The following is an 18,088-nucleotide window of genomic DNA, read 5'->3' as shown; positions in this document are numbered from 1 at the left end:
TGAATTCATAATCATGTTATTATATTACATTTTACACTATTTAAAAGTTTGTTTTAGCATTTATGTCATTTGATATAGAATTTTTTAATGTCTTCATTATTGTTGTTATATGTCTTTAAATTTTGATTAATTGATTAATTAATTATGTAAATTTGTTTGGTATTTAATAAGTGAAATGGATGGCAAAGTTGTTTCTGAAGAAGTTCACTGGTCATTAAATGTGAATGAAAGCGCTAAAACAACTTGTGGTGTCTCATAATTGCGCTGGTGTTTTGGAACTATACTCGTGGATTTTATAAGGATCCAGTGTCTGTAGGTCCCCAATATCTTTATTTATGAGGTCCATGATGATCCTTTCCATAGCTTTGCAGACCAAGCTAGTCAGGCTTATGGGGTGATAGTTTCCAGGATCCGTTGAGGCACCACCTTTGTGGAGAGGGACCACTGTTGCTGTACGCCACTCTTTGGGTACATATCCTGTAGTAAGGCTGAGATTGAACAGTAGTTTTATGTTTGGGTTTAGCTCTTCTTGGAGTTCATGTAGGATGCAGCCCGGGACACCGTCTGGTCCCACTGATGCTGTGTTCTTTGCTTTGGAGAGGGCGGCTCTTACCTGAGCATCTGAGATGTCAGGGGGCAGCACAATGCTGGAATAGATATTTGCCTTTTTGGTGGTGGGGGGGGGGGGAGTTTGCGCTGAACCTGTCAGCTAGGATGTTGGCAATGTCTGTGGGTTCGGTGTATTTTTTTGTCATTTTGGACTAATTCTGAGCATATCTGGGAATTCCCACCCAGGTTCCTAACATAACTAAAGAAAGCCTTGTGATTATACTTGGTGTCCTGTGCAATTTTTCTCTTGAAGCTGGCCTTAGACAATTTTAGGAGTGCCCATAGTTTTTTGCTAATACTGATCAGAGATGCCTTCCCTTTTTGGGATTTTGCTCTATCATGTAGTAGCTTCCTCCTTCTATTGTATAGTTTGTTTATGGCTGGGGTCCACCAAACAGGACGTCTGCCTTTGGAGGATTGGGTCTTGGTTTTATTAGGGATTGTATGATCCATGCATTCCTGAAGGTGTTCAATGAATGCGTTTATAAAGGATTCTGCAGTCTGGGCCGTATTTTCCACAGGCCCGGGGGCTTTGAAGGATTCCACCTCGATTTTGAGGAGTGTGAAATTTGTTTTAGAGAAGTTTTTCACTGTGGTTTTCTGGGCAGGGGGTGGGGTCGGAATGTGAATATCCAGTGAGATTAGTTTATGGTCTGATCTTACCAGTAAGGGATACACTTCTGGTCTGGAGCATAGAGTCCCCATGTTGGTGATGATCAGGTCCAGTATGTTTTCCCCTCTTGTGGGAGTGGTAACAAGTTTTTCCATAGCATTTGAGTTTATAAATTCTAGGAACCTTTGGGCTATGGTGTTGGAGCTAGAGTAATGCTCCCAGTCTATGTTTGGGTAGTTGAAGTCGCCCAATATAATGGTGTTTGGAGAGACCTTCATATTTTCCAGTGTTCTCAGGAAGGCCGAGTGGGGTTCCTGGGTTTAGGGGGTGGTCTGTAGCAGGCTATAAACTGGGAGGCAGTTTTACCCACTGTTAGTTGCACATGGATAATCTCTGATGCTTTGTGCTGTACCACCAACCTGGAGGTGTGGGTATCTTTGACGAACATTGCTACTCCCCCTCCTTTTGTGGTTCGGTCCAAGTTTTGGGGCCGAAAAGCATGGTATGAGGTATAACCTGGTAGTGCTGGGGTACTCTCGGGAGCCTTGAACCAGGTTTCTGTTACTGCACAGATATTGATGTTCTCCATGCTAAGGAGAGTTTCAAGTGCGTGCATCTTGAGGTTTAGACTTCTGGCATTGAGTAGCATTACTCTTAGTTTCTTATCCCTTGTGATACCTATGGAGGTGGGTTTGTCTTTTGAGCCTTGCCTAAAAAAGGCAATATGGGGGTAGCAAGAGCCTTTGCCAATATCCGAAAGGCCAGGGGTGACAGGTGCAAGCCGTCCCTAGCGAAGCATCTTGGCTTGTCGAGCATGTCATCCCAGGCTGACAGGCATTGGATCCCCTTTGAAGGACACCAATACTTAAGCCAATTGTTGAAATTGATCATCTTGTCTTCATATTGTGGCATCATTCTTGGTGAGGGTAAGATGCTACTCAAGGTCAGGGTCATACCGGCCTGGGCTACATGCTCAGGGAGCTCCTCTATGTCTCTTTTCATGTAGTCCAGGGAGGTACGTCTCAGGTCATTCACACCAGCATGGACAATGACCGAGTCATATTTGTACTTGCCTTGGAGTGACCTGAGTGCTTGTGTTATGTGGCGGATCCTAGCGCCCGACAGGCAGCTCACTGTGACCTTCTCCTTGTTCAGCCTGGTGAGTGGGACGTCAGTGTGCCTGACGATAGAGTCACCTATTACAAGTGTATCAGGTGTGTTGTTTAGCCTTAAGGGCTGTGACTGTTCAGCACACTGGCTTTGTGAGCTATGTGTTGCACGTGTTTTGTTTTGGGGTAACGGTTGCTTGGGTGTATGCTTTGGAGGTCTCTGCTGCTTAGGCAGACTTTTATTTAGAGCCCCCGAGAATGTTTTTGTGTGTTTATTTGTTTGGTTTGCTGTCGTGGTAGGTTTATGTGAGACTGGAATTGTAGTGAGTATGGTTTCCTTCTCCTCCTGACTGGTTACGTCAGTACTGAGTTGAGAGAGCTTAGCCTCCAGTTTGGCTATATGGTTGCATCTCTCACATGTGTTGGAATTTGTTGGGAGGAGGAGAGGGTTGTCTGTGTACATGAGGCAGTTGTAACTTTGCCTCAAGATTCCCAGATTCACCAGCTGGACCGGAGATGAGATTGACAACTGACCTTTGGACATGCTAGAATAGTATTGGGAATTCTTTATAATTGAAAAAAAGGGCTAATGGTGAACAAGGTACTCAAGGGGAGTTTGTGATGGTGTAGTGCTTTTAATTTTTTAGTGCTGACTTACTGAGCAAATGCCAGGTAACTTAAATGCAAAGTGTTACAGGAAACTTAAATGTAAAAATGACAAACAGTAACTTTCTTTCAAGTGAAACAAGGAAATAAGTACAGTAAGCAATGCACATATCACTAGGGATCCATAGAAGCGCTGAAAAGCCGCATTTTAGGTGGAATTAGCGTTTCTGGGAAATAACAAGCAAACAAACAAAGCTAGATTCAGCAGGCCTGGATCTAGTCTATGCTACAGCAAACAAGGTGTACCAATTTCAGTAAGAAAAAGTTCAAATATGCAGGCACTATAAGCCTATCTCCACCCCTTTTCACCTCATATCCTTCCCTCATATCCTTCCCAAATAGCATATAGTGGGGTAGCCCAGCGTGGCGCCATCTTTAGTATCCTGCATCTGCCCTGGCTGCTGTGTGTTCCTGGCCCTGGAGGGTTTAAGTTCTCTGTAAGTTTGTATTTCTAACTGTTTTTGGTAATATATACAGCTGTACTTGTATGGTATTTGGCTACTAGTATTTTAATAAACTAAGTAAACAGTATGACTTTACATGTTGTGAGCGATGAACAGTTAGTAACTTGAAGATGGTTTATTGTGTTTGAAATGGCTATCATTGACTAAGTGCCTTCCATGTGGGTTTTTAGTACGCCACTCTACTTGTTTTATGAACGCCATTCGTTCTCCTATGTCTTGAAACTGTTAGATCTGCCGTTTGAATTCTGAAGGGTTTTTGTTATTTAGCCGACAGCAATATGAGAGCGTCGAGTCTAAAATAGCATTTAGCCAGATTTTACATGGTCTATGGGTTTTTTCTTTCGATTCATTGCTTACAGACTTATTGTGAACGCTGTATCACCAATAGTAATCAGTGATAGGTGAGCATACTATTATAACAGCATCTAGCTATTTTATGTGGTCCAAGGGGTTTTAGTGTTTTTTGCCGACAAACTTAGGTGAACGCTGACTTGCCGATAGTAATTTGAGAGCGTTGAGTCACAAATAGTATTTAGCCATATTTTATATAGTTTGTGGGTTTTTTCTCTTTTTGATTCTTTACTGGCATAATTATTGTGAACACTGCATCACCAATAGCATCTAGAAATATGCGAGTATTCTATTATTAATAGCATTTTAGCTATTTTAAGTGGTCTAAGGGGTTTTAGTAATTTTGCCGACAAACTTGGGTGATCGCTGACTTGCCAACAGAAATTTGAGTGCGTTGAGTCACAAATAGCATTTAGCCATATCTTATATGGTTTGTGGGTTTTTTCTTTGATTCTTCACTGGCATAATTATTGTGAACGCTGTATCACCAATAGCAACTAGTAACAGGCAAGCGTTCTGTCAGTAATAGCATATAGCTATTTTATGTGGTTTAAGGGGTTTGGAGTATATTTGCTGACAGTCTTATGTGAACGCTGAATCATGACCAGTTTTTGGCTGCATTCTTGTCTTCTTCGGACCACATGTTAATGTAATAACTAGGATCTAATGTGTACCTGAGCTTGATTTATTTGCTTTCACCACATCGCTCTCTGTTTAGTAATACTGATGTATTGTCTCAGCATTTTCTGAGTGATTAAGTGTAGAACTGGGTCCTAGTTGTATCTATGGCCCTATATTTCTGATACTTTACATGTTCTTTTTCTTTAGTTAATCTGCACTCATATTAATGCCCAGAGCTGCCCAGTAGATATTCACCTAGGTAATTGGGGAACTGTGCTCTAAATTGCTGTTAATGCAGATGGTTGTAGGTCAATACACTGGGTTTTGTGTCCTTCTCCTTTTATGCAAAGCATGTTTAGTGTAACAACTAGCCAGCCTGTAGAAGCTTTCCTGTTGAAAACTGTTAGCTAACATGGAATGTGTATGTGCTCTATATGCTATTTCCCAATGTAATAACTGTGTCTCAACAAAAGTGGTTAATGAGTGAACCTGGAATAACTTGCTGTCTTACCAATGACACTGTTCTCTATTCTCTCTCTAACCCATGTAGCTTTCAGCCTCCATTCCTGCATAGAGACTTGGGAATCCTTTCCTGCCTGCTCAATAAGGACCCCTTACTCTTAGACTCAGCCAGCTCATCTGCATCCTAAAGAAACCTACTGTCCTATTTTAAACTCCCTGTTACCAAAAGGAAATAAGGAAGTACGTTTTACCCTACAACTACTGTTAAACTGCATTTTTCTCTATAACCTACTGGTGTATGTTCGGTTATAGAAATTATGATTGTTTTCATATTTTAGTAAATAAGTTTGCTAGGGAACCTGTAATTGTGGCAAGTTATACCTCATGCTAAAGAGAGTGTTAGTCCTTACAATATGATAAAAGAATGGTGTCAGTATTCTGCACACCTCTACAGATATCACACTTTACTAAGGACTTAGATTAGGAAATTATGATTTTTTTTCATATTTTGGTAAATAACTTTGCAAGGGAGCATGTCAATATGCTAAGTAATACCTCATTTTGAAACATTAATCTTGCACAGAAACTCCCATTACGGTGAACTTGTGTAGCACTCTTTCTCTACGTTTTATGATTTGAGCCTTTAGGTTCCCTTTTTCAGCTCAGTGCAACATACCCATTTTGTATTACGAAGATCAAACATGTCATCTTTAGGAACTTTGAAGCAGTAACATGGGGAAGGAAAAAGAAACGGTACTGATAGTTCTAACATGGTAAAATAATGTTGTACTCATATGTAGATATCAAAGTTTGTTTCAGACTTAGCTTATGGAAATTATGATTTTTTTTCATATTTTGGTAAATAACTTTGCAAGGGAGCAGCTGAATGTGCCAAGTAATGTTTCATTTTGAAGACAGTATTGCTGGTTCTAACATGGTAAAAATACTTGTGCCTGTATGTTTGACACATGTGCAGATAGCAAAGTTTGTTTGGGACTTAGGGTTATGGAAATTATGATTTTTTTCATATTTTGGTAAATAACTTTCCAAGGGAGCATCTGAATGTGCTAAGTAATACCTCATTTTGAAAAGATTATTTATAGTTCTAACATGGTAAAAGAATGGAGCCTGTATGTTGTACTCATAGGCAGATATCAAAGTTTGTTTCGGACTTAGGTTATGGAAATTATGATTTTTTTCATATTTTGGTAAATAACTTTGCAAGGGAGCATCTCATTGTGTGAAGTAATACCTCATTTTGAAGACAGTGTTACTCCTTACACCATGGTAAAAGAACTGTGCATGTGCACTCTACACATGTACAGATATCACAGTTTGTTTAGTCTTGTACGATTATGAAAATTATACATTTACAATACTTTTCATTATTATGCCCATATTTTTGCAAGGGAGCATGGTGATCACACAAATGATGCATCATTTTGAAGCTGACATTCAGATGCACAACTTCTACACGGATATGTAGGCTCTGTCTGTTACAGGTGATGAGATATTATGCTTTGTTTATTTATCAATTATGAAAAATAATACATTAATCATATGTCTGTGAATATCTCAAGAAAGGAACATTACACAGTAATGGTTATGGTATCATTTTAAAGCTGACATTCATACTAACAAATTACATTCAAATTGTATGGGTCTGCATGGTACATTGACCAAGATATTATGCTTTGTTTTTCCAAAAAGGTAAAAAAAATATGCACAGTATCAGCATTCCTTGCCAAATATTTAATAATGACTTTGATATACACTATCAACATTTACACTGTTGGAAGGGTCAGTGTCTGCTGAACAACTTTCGCATTTACATTTTTAGTCTAGCTCTTATAGTTAAAGAGTTATGAACATTTGTTTTCTGTATGGTATTACAAATGGATTTTCTGAAAATGAGATCAGCCTGCACTGTTGTTCCTATGGTGGAATTAAGCAGGCAGCTTTTCCTGAGCTGCTCTGGAGTGAATGAGTTAAGCTCCACTACAGACGTTTTAGGTAAAACATATGTGCCAATGTAATCCTCCTACCTTGCCAGTAACCCCCTAACACTACAAATCTGCCATTATTACCTTTTTTATCCTCTGCTGTCACTATTGGAGCTCCTTGTGCAATTAAAGTACTCCTCTTTTTTTTTTGTCCCAGATATTCTATTGAATAACCATCCTGAAAACCTCTCTTTATCAAATTCACATGTTCAGTTCTTTCCAAGTATGTCTCCTTTAACATAGCTATTTGTACTCTACATTTTTAAGTATACTTCACTATTCTTTCTTTTTTTGTACATCTGTGAGACCATTGACATTTTAAAGACATTACAGAAAGCATCATTGTATTAAAAAAGTTATTATTCCCACCTTTTCTGTTAAATGTCTAGTTCTAGCTTTTGTGCTACATGCATACACCGGTTGGCAGGTTGAACTTTTATACAGTTGTTTGTCATATCCATTTGAACCTCTGTCACATCTTACAACACTTATTTATTGAAAGCCCTCAAACAAAAGCAAATACCCCCTAAACCCTATTCATTTAATACTACACACAAAACTATGTACATCTTCAAATATTGAAGTTTACCCTCCTAATAGGAACAAATGTCCCAAATTGACAACCACACTGACAGGACTTGAGCTAACCTAAAATAAAGGTTTTCCATGCTGAAGCCTGTGCTTCTAAGTGTTAACTGTTTTTGTCTTATCTTTACAGCTCCCTCAGCTGGGGCAGCACCTGGATGCTTTCAGAGAGATCTACTAGCCAGTTTCTCTTTTCTTTTTTTTTCCTGGCCACTCTCCACCAAACTGTAACCAATTTCACTTCATCAGATTGTCTCAGTGGGCCAGATACAGAATTGCTACTAAGCATACATTTGCTAGAAAAAAAGGCCTCATAATATTCAATATTATCATTTACTTGCTTTCTCTAAAAACTTGTTACTAAATCAATTTAAAGTCCTCAATCCAGTCATTCCCCCATGCAAAATTGAGGAAAAAGCACATTAATTTTTATTTTTGTCATGCTCTTTTAACCAGGCTTTTTTTGTACACTGCATTGCCTACATTTCTTAAAACTGAACAAGAAGAGAAAGAGAAGGGAGAAAGAAAGGGAAAGAAAAACAGCAGCAGCACCCATTTACAACCCACATTACACTTAAAAACAAGTAAGACTTTACTTTATAGCATGCAAAGGAAATCATACACCACAAAATACTATAAAGAAAAAAAGTTCTTTACTTACAGTTAACTTTCTCCCCTTTCTTCCGCTCCCCAAAGCATTTTTCTAAACATTAATAACAAATTCTGTGCCAGATTTTCCTGTTCTGTCATACTTCATAAATATAATCATTGCACTGTAACCCCACATTAAGTTACTGGTTTTACTACTATTCATCTCCATCTCCCAAACCCTGTCTCTGCTTCATTTCCAAAGTACTCTGGATTCTTCTAGTCAACTCTCTTGCTCCCTTCCTTCTCTCCAGCATGTTCCATTGAGACAGTGGAAAATGTTTCACAGGTACAGTGTCTCTGTGGTCTTTATTACCTGAACAACAATCATAATCTCCTTCCGTTTCACAGCTCACTTTTTGCTGGACAGACTTTGGTTATTTACTCCTTAGCAAGTACTTCATCAAAAAATGACATTGTCCCTCCAGGGAAGAATACATTGAAGACAGCTGGGTACAGCAGCTTGAATCTCACACATGCATCTCAACATTCCCTGAATAGTGGAATGAATTTACTCCTCTTCTGCCTAATGTACAAAGAGTAATCATTCTTCACAAACACATTGCTGTCTCCCACTTTTCGTATTTTGTCCTTCTGCCACAGTTTTGCCAGAATCAACTCCTTCTGCTGGTAGGATTGCATCTTTACTATTAAGGTCTAGGTTGCTTTCTCATAGCCAGGTTTGAAGCAAACAGACATGTGCCCTTTCAACTAACAATTCCTGCTGTGGAATACTAGTCCAATTGCTTACTTGTCCTTTTATAAAATGAATGCAGTCTGTTCCTTCCAGCTTCTCTGGTATAGCTGAAAATCTCAGTTTTTCCCTGCATACTATGTCCTCTAATTCTATTACTTTTGAAACATCTCTTCCTAAGCAGTCTCGTTAAGCCAGTATTTTCTTTATTTTCAATCACTGTTTTTGCAGCTTTATCACCTCAACTGAATGTCTGTTTAAAGCTTATTTCATTTTTTCCAACCTTTTGTTGTTTGTGTGGATATACTCCATTAGTGTTTCGTTTACTTTAACTAGGTCTGCATGCAGTTGTCTTATATAGGTTCATAGGTTAGTACTAGGCTAACTGCCCTTGCGAGCCATTTTAAGCCTAGCCAATTATCCCCTGTGAGATTCAAACTCTGTACCTTGTGTTTGTAAGGCAAACACCTTAACCATTAGACCACCCTTCCTGTAGGTTACTGAACATCATGTCTGTGGGTTGCATTGCTTTTTGCTGAACAGCTACAGAACTTTCCCCAGTCAATGTTTCTCACTCACTTATTGCAGCTGATTTTTTCTAGGTGCTCTGTATTTTTTTTTTTTTTTGCTGGCATCCAAGCAGTACATTTACTAGCCAGTTACTGAAATTTACCCATTAACACAAAAGTCTACTGACTTTCTCTGTTGAGTTTCTGTTTTCACACTGGGAGAGCTAGAGTTGAGCTGTTACTCAATTTGCAACCATCTTGGAAGTTCCCAGATGGAGATGACAGTTTTTGATATTTATTTTTCCAATATTGTTGGATTTGACCAAGTTGGCATTGTTCATAGGTGTGTACCAGTTTTTGAGATTTATTTTCCAATATTGTTGGATTTGACCAAGTTGGCATTGTTCATAGGTGTGTACTAGGCTAATGGCCCTGGAACCTTTACAAGCCTAGCCTAAAGAAGCACCGCCTGACATTAGTTCCCAGTGCCTCTATCAAGTAGGGCCACTAGAGTGATCCCCAGGGTGAACTTTCTATTTCCCATCCACTGATCAAGATTTCTCTTGAAGAGGGCCGGTGAGGTGCTCTGCTTGACATGTATGGAAGTCTATTCCAGAGCATGGGCAGTGTCTGGGTTATGAACCTGTCCCTCCAGCATGTTCTGTTGATTGTGGTAATGAGGTTGAGGTCTCTGGAGTGTGTGGTATGGACAGATTGGGATTTCTTTAGATGTAGCATTTCTAACAGAGCTGGGTCAGAAATGGCTTTGTAAGTCAAGCAGAGATTGCCTCTTAGTAGATGATATGAGACAAGAGAATAGCAAGAAGTTTTTTGAGTCTGAGTACGACATGTGTTTTAAGGTCCATGTACATGTTTTTTTAAGGCCTAGGATCCACTTCATGAGGTACTTTTGTGGCCTTTCCAGCTGTTGCATGCATCTAGTGAGGTACATGCCAAATGGGGCATTATACTCGATGATTGGCCTAATGAAGGAAGAGTAGAGACAGGTGATGACCTCTTTCTTCCTGGATGCTAAACCCTTGGTAATGAGATGTGCCACACAGAAGGACTTTCTGACCACAGTAGCAATGTGTAACTGATACTAAGCACTGCCACCTGACCTACACTGCTAGCCATGGAAAAACATCCATCTGGCATGGGTTCCACTGTTTGTATCACCCAGAGTTTGTGGTGTCCCACATATGAGCCAAGCATCCTCTCCCCCTGCCACAGGATTGGAAAGCTGTATGGTTCTCACTCCTTATCCTCCTCCACTACTCCCAGTAGATCCCTCCATCTTGTTGAGTAAATAGGTATTTTCCCTTCTTGCTAGTTCACAGAACTGATACATGTCCATCTGTTTGTACTGATCCAACTCTTCCATTATTTAGTATATCACCATCTGGTGTCTACCTAAGAAACAAAGCGTACACAAGTATGAAATAAACGTGTTCTCATGCACTTACTGTCTAAAGGAAAATGCAGAAGGGTAAATGCATGCTTGAGATGGAGTTGTGAAAAGCAGTCAATGTTAAGACAAGAAGTAGGATGCAGTCAAATGACTATGCTGGGGAAAGGGTTGAACAGACAATAACAATTAGATGAACATAAAAAGCAAGCTTCATAGCAGGATAGAAAAGTACCTGTGCTTTCATTCACCTCTACCGCAATTTGACTTGTAGACAGATTCCTGTGAGAGGTCACCCATTGTGACTGGTAGAGAGCTCTTCCCAGCTTCTGTTGTACTGTGAAACGACCTGCAACAGTTAAGCATAATTAGGTCACAGTTACAATAAAAATAACCAGGTCATACAGACTACTGTAAAATGAAATTTAATTACAAGAGATAAAAGCCTGTATTCCCAGGATAAAAAGTCCTATATCCTCACCATAAAATGTAGATTAGAAAGTACAGAACCATAATTTCAGTTCCTTATCTTGGAATGCTTAGAAAAATTAAAAATACTGTATTTGGTGAAATGCAGCATCCCTGGTCACCCTGCCTGTTTTACTCAATGTTAAAGAACAAATGCTCCCTAAATGCATGCCCTTTCTCCAGAGTGTATTTCACTGTATAGAGAATGACCAGTTATCTTCACACGTTGAAAAAGTGTTACTTTGTAGTTTTCTTCCTTCTGTGGCATTTAGCCTAGTCAGCTTTCTCAGTGTGCACCATGTTGGGGCTGAATGAAATCTTATAATACTTAAATTATTAATTTAGGAATTTGTCTCCCTTGCTCTTACATCATTATCACCCATCATATATGAAAGTCCTTTGTCAGGGAAAACACATAAAGGTACCTGTACCCTTTTCCCCCATGCTCACTGAAGTCATAAAGCTTTTCATATGCAAAATTCACAACTCTTTTCATTTTGTGCTGCTATATAAAGCTGCATTCTATCCCTTTCTTGGGGCTGTAAAACTATTAAACTATTGCCTTTTGTACCCTGAAGGCAAATATACATAACAACCTTCAAATACAAACTCCACTTAAGCAAGCCAGGAAATTAAGCATTGTGGCTGACCAAAGGAAGCAAGATAGGACCCACAATTCACATATTTTAATAAAAAAAAGGCTAGGTTATCTCAATGACTTCACCAACATTTTTACTGAGAATTCTCATAAGTATTTTTCACTACTACCAGCAGTACCATCAGTGCATTATGGGCAAGTAAAACCTTTCCAAGAAAACAGCACATTTGCCTCCTTGAGGGCATTCAGACTAAAAAAAATGTAAAACTCGCAGTAAGTAGTTGTTACACTACTGGTAGATCTGGATTAGGGAGAACTTCATGTCGTCTGTAGTGATCCTTTAACTTTTTCTTCAGTAATCTGAACTCTGTCCACATTCGAGCATACTTTATATAACACTAAGCTGTATTTCTAAGATCCCAATTTCAGAATTTACTTTGGTACCTGACAACAATATCTACCACAAAAAGCCCTTTTTTACCTGAAGGAAACATTTTTGGGTGAGCAGGCATGTAAAAGACATGGCATTATGATTACATTCTCTCTCTCTCTCCCGGACGCATAGAGTCCCCCGTAACAGTAGACAATGATCACACTGGCAATGTCTTTTTACAAGCAACCAGCCACACCTTCCCCACTAAATTGGAGTACAGTGTCTTCAGCTAATGATAGAAATCAGGCCACTGGTCCAGAGGGTGGGATTATTGATAAACTCTTGCAACTCAAGATTCACCCATGCACTGTTTGCTGGTGCATCACTGGCTATCTGACGGAAACTTTACCGTTAAGGTCCTGGGTGTTAATCTAGACAGAAAAAGCATCACCAATGGTATCCCACAGGGATTTGTCCTGGGTCCCCTCCTCTTTGTTTTTTATATATATATATATATATATATATATATATATATATATATATATATATATATATATATATATATAAAAATATATATATATATAAAAAAAAATATATATATATATATATATATATATATATATATACATATACACACACACACACACACACACACACACAGAGCTAGAACGTCTTCTGTGTGGAGACATGCGTGAATGGGCATACCTTCATTGAAGGTTGTGCGTCAGGGCTGGCAAAAAGCCGAAAGACACAAACATATATTTTATATATATATATACATATATATATATATATATATATATATATATATATATATATATATATATAGAGGTTCATAGGTTCATACTACGCTATCTGCCCTAGGGCATTTATAAGCATAGCCAGAGTGTGTTTGGCTTTCGCCACCCCTTGGAATGAGTATACTGTGCCCATTTTAAGGTTTAGTTTACTGTACCTCTGTTTAACAGTGACACAAAAGTGACCCCCGGGGTAAACCTATGATCACCCATCCACTTGTCAAGATTTCTCTTGAAGAGAGTCAGTGAGGGGCTCTGCCTAACATGGACTGGGATTATATTCCAGAGTGAAGGGAACCTCTGGGTTATGAATCTGTCCCTCCAGCATGTCCTATTTATTTCTGTGCTGAGGTTCAAATCTCTCGCTCACATAGCTCTGGTGGATTTGGATTTTCTGAGGTGGAGCATGTCCATTAATTCTGGGTTGGACATGGCCTTGTACATCAGGCATAGATCGCCTCTGAGTAGGCGGTATGCTACTGAGTAGAGCTGGAGTTTCTTTAGCCGGGCAGCATATGGCATCTGTTTGAGTCTCTTGATCCTCTTGTTGAGGTACTTTTGGGGTCTTTACAATTGCTGCAGGTGTCAGGTAAGGTACATCCCAAATGGGGCATTGTACTCAATTATGGGCCTGATGAGGGAAGAGTAAAGGGGCACAATGACCTCTCCAGATCTAGATGTGAATACCTTCATGATAAGGTGGGCAATATAGAAGGTCTTTCTAACCACTTTGGCAATGTGAATGTCAAACGAGAGGTTACTGTCAACTTGGGTCCCTAATTACTTCTTCCGTACTTAATGGATTACCACCTATGTAGTAATTTGTGGGCACTTTGTTTTTCCCAAAGGGTATGACTATACACGTTTTGGTGTTTAGTTTAAGGCCATGGCTCGGGCACCAGTTTTCCATTTCTATGAGACCCTTTTGAAGGATGCTTGTGTCTGCTGGAGAATCAATTATGGCACCCAGTTTGCAGTCATCTGCGAACTTGGTCAGCCACAATCCTCCCATGTTAGTCTGTACCTCAGAAAAATAAATACAGAACAAGAGAGGTCCCAGGACCGAGCCCTGTGGGATGCCACTTGTGACTGGTTTAGAGTCTGACATAGCTCCAGCAGTTCTGACTTTGTGGGTTCTGTCCTTGAGCCAGTTTGCAACCCATCTTATGACATAGGGGGTTATATTTAAGCTGGAGAGCTTGTCTATGTTGCCCAAGTGGGGTATTGTGTCGAAGGCTTTTGCAAGGTCAAGGTAGGCTTTGTGAACTACCTTACCCTCATCAATGGCCTTGGTGACTGTTTCAAAGAAGTCGACCAGGTTCAAGAGGCAGGATCTGCCCTTAACAAAGCAGAATTGGGTAGGATCCAGTGTCTGTAGGTCCCCAATGTCTTTGTTTATGAGTTCCATAATGATCCTCTCCATACCTTTGCAGACCAGGCTCGTCAAGCTTATGGGGCGGTAGTTTCCAGGGTCCATAGAAGTACCTCCTTTGTGGAGTGGGACCACTGTTGCTGTACGCCATTCTTTGGGTACATATCCTGTAGTAAGGCTGAGATTAAACAGCTGCCTTATGTGTGGGTTTAGCTCTTCTTGGAGTTCATGTAGCACGCAACCCGGTACACTGTCTGGTCCCATTGATGCTGTGTTTTTAGCTTTGGAGAGGGCGGCTCTCACCTGGGCATCTGAGATGTCAGGGAGGCAACACTCTGCTGGGATAGATATTTGTCCTTTTGGCGGGGGGGGGGATTTGCACTGAACCTGTCTGCTAGTATGTTGGCAATGTCTGTGGGTTCAGTGTATTTTTTGTCATTTTGGACTAACTCTGAGCATATCTGGGAGTTTCCACTCAGGTTTCTAACATAACTAAAGAAAGCATTGTGATTATCTTTAGTGTCCTGTGCAATTTTTCTCTCAAAGTTGGCCTTGGATGATTTTATGAGTATTCGTAGTTTTTTGCTAGTACTGATCAGAGATGCCTTCCCTTTTAGGGATTTTGCTCTATCATGTAGTAGCTTCCTCCTTCTGTTGTATAGCTTATTAATGGCTGGGGTCCACCAGACAGGACACCTGCCTTTGGGGGAATGGGTCTTGGTTTTATTTGGGATTGCATGATCCATGCATTCCTGTAGGTGTCCATAGAATGCGTTTATAAAGGATTCAGCAGAGTGGGCTGTGGTTTCCACTGGCCCAGGGGCCTTGAAGGATTCCACTTCGGTCTTAAGAAGTGTGAAGTCAGCTTTTGAGAAGTTCTTCACTGTGGTCTTCTGTGCTGGGGGCGGGATGTGGATTTCCAGGGAGATTAATTTATTAATATATATATATATATATATATATATATATATATATATATATATATATATATATATATATATATATATCTACATATATATATATCCCACTCTCTCTCTCTCATATATATATATATATATATATATATATATATATATATATAAATATATAAATAATGTGCACACACCTCTCTCTCTCTCTCTGACAGAAAGCAGACATATCAATGGACTATGGCGCAAAGCAAACAAAATAGGTTTAATGGTCAAACCGAGTTCAACTATCATAAACTCAGTCAAGACAGACCACAGCAGGAACTCCAGACTCTCTGAAATTGAATAATCCACTAAGGACAGATGCGAATCCAATTAAAAAAATGTAAAAATGCAAAGCTTTCAAGACAAGCTCTTTTTCAAAGCAGAAAATACATTTAAGTACACACAGATCAATGGCAAAGCAAAAATCAGCCCCAAATTAAAATTCTGGAGTTTGTTTTGAGTTCTCATCAAGGGACTATGGATAAGCAGGTTTGTTGAAGACTGCCAAGTGGGGGCAGCTATCAAATCCCATTCTGATACTCAAATTTTCCAGCAACAGCTATAATCAAACAAATAATTGGTGTGTTACCCTCAATACCAAGAAATACAATATAGTTTACTTTGGTACATCTAGAATTATGTCCACTTACCATACAGATAATATTCCACTTAAATCTGACACAGCCTTGAGAGACTTGGTGCCTTTGACAGCAGACTCTCCTTTGACAACAGTGTGTCTGTAATGGTTAGAAAATGGTTCTACCTTGCAACACGTATCCTCTGTTGCATCTCCTTAAAGACCAAAGAAGTTACAGCCTCCTGTCACTCCTCCATTATAGAGCCCATCTTTGAATACAGCATCCCCTTTAGCATGTACCTTGCTAACATGTAAGCCAGCTCAGGAAACCTCAATGTTGTCTCACCAAAACAATCTCCGGTATCAGTATCCTTAGCTACTCTAAACAGGTTAGATGCCATGACCCACTACTCAGCATCATATAGATTTCTGAGGGGCAGTCTTTGTTTAGCCTTGTGTGCTGTGAATGACCCAGCATTCTAAACTGACCCAGTGGTAAAGTAAAACACCCACTCTACAGATCTATACCTACAGTACCACATCTCCACCAAAAGGCACAATAAGAATCTAACCTGGCATACTCCTCATTTGTAGAATAGGCTACCCTTATCCATAAGAGACTACTTCCCTTTGAAGTAAGTCTGTATGACTGCATAAGTAATCACAAATTTTCAACAGCGATACGGGGAAAAAATCTATTTAATGGGGAACAGTGTTGGTCTCCCATCAGTACTTTGTGATGTGGCTGAGCTTCTCAAGGTCCTCCTTGGCCATAAACATACGAACCTAGAAATCCATAACCATCAGGGAATGTTGATTACTTTTTGGACCACTTCCTTAACATTTTGAAAGAATAGATCTTCCATTTGCGTCTTAGACTATTATAAGTTGCATCTGCCATACGTCAGTACAAGTACCTTTCTTCTTTGAGAAAAGAAAGTGGTAGAACAGCTTAAACCTGAAAGTGCAATCGTAGGGACTAACAAACAAGAACATTCCCCACTAGGACAAACTCCATCCTTCACCTACTCTGTGACCAGAGGAACACAAAACCCCTTCAGTTTTGCCATATCAGATTTCTGGCCTGCTTACATATGATCAGCCCAACCAACTCTCTCTCAGAACAAAATGTCAGGGCAACACTTCTTACGATTTCTGTAGTGATTTACGATTTTAGGATTTCTGTAGTTAATGATTTGCTTAATTCTTTTATTTTTGACCCTCACCAAAAGTATTGTTATCTGCCATGTTTTTATTAAGGATACAGGTCTATTAATGTGCTAGCTAAGCTAAACTAACTGTATTCTGGAGAAGAATAAGGTCTTTGAACACTGTTTTACCTGCCTTAAGTCTCTTTATGAAAGATGTCTTAGATTTGTACCAATGGATTTAATGGAAAAAAAAAAAATCAGAATTATAGATCTGGTTTATTCTAAGCATTTTCAGCTTCATTCACTCATAACTATTAATTTAAACATTTTTAAATATTAAAAAATTGTGATACAGAATGTAAACAAACAATACACACGCAAATGGGGAGTGGGTTATTTGTAACTTAGAGAAACAGCACCATATACAACATGCTAGTAGCTACTTTGTGCATACATATTTATTTAGTAGAATGGCATCTTTAGTACAAAAAGGATGTTACTTATAAAATCTGACTTAATTCAATGCCCTGAAGCCAAGGAACAGAAAAGAAACTCAGATTATGCAAAGTCACCTCACCTGTGATATGGGGAAATGACAAAAATCATTCCTGAACCTATGCCTTAAGTGCCTTACATTTTTGACTTGTAATCATTTTGTCAGCATCACAAATGCACATATTTACTCAATATTTGAGAGTCCTTGTATGGGTTCCACTCAGCTCTAAGGGCTGGAAATCCACTGTGCTCCCTGAAAATAAACACAAGAAAGGCTAAAATCAACAGATTAAATAATCTGTAACATTCTAGACGGGAGGTGTTACCCACAAAACAGGCTTAAGTGTATCAATATAACCCATAACCAAATACAGTTCAGTGCTAACACACAACGTGTTAAATTACTGCATATGCAAATAACATGGCAAGGTTATAGTTTTCATGATTCTAATTGTATTTTGTAACAGCATTCTACAAAAGACATGCTGTTTATGATTCATTCAATTCAAAATAAACAAACAAAATATAAAAACAAACATTTTTACATTACTATTATGTATTC

General features: G+C 39.2%; 1 protein-coding gene across 2 annotated transcripts in view; it reads right to left on the bottom strand.

The window, feature by feature from the left end:
• ECI1 (enoyl-CoA delta isomerase 1) overlaps positions 1-18,088 on the bottom strand; it is a 174,834-nt gene that overhangs the window by 141,629 nt on the left and 15,117 nt on the right. For both annotated transcript variants that reach the window (XM_044089123.1, XM_044089122.1), the window contains exon 2: positions 10,978-11,091. In XM_044089123.1, the coding sequence (XP_043945058.1) occupies positions 10,978-11,091 (114 nt within the window). The remainder of the gene's footprint in view (positions 1-10,977; positions 11,092-18,088) is intronic.

Source organism: Protopterus annectens, chromosome 12.part0 (assembly GCF_019279795.1).
Source record: "Protopterus annectens isolate FY-2018-M chromosome 12.part0, PAN1.0, whole genome shotgun sequence".
Lineage (NCBI taxonomy): Eukaryota > Metazoa > Chordata > Ceratodontiformes > Protopteridae > Protopterus > Protopterus annectens.
The sequence above is the reverse complement of the archived record's forward strand: the minus strand, read 5'-3'. Positions and strand labels throughout refer to the sequence as shown.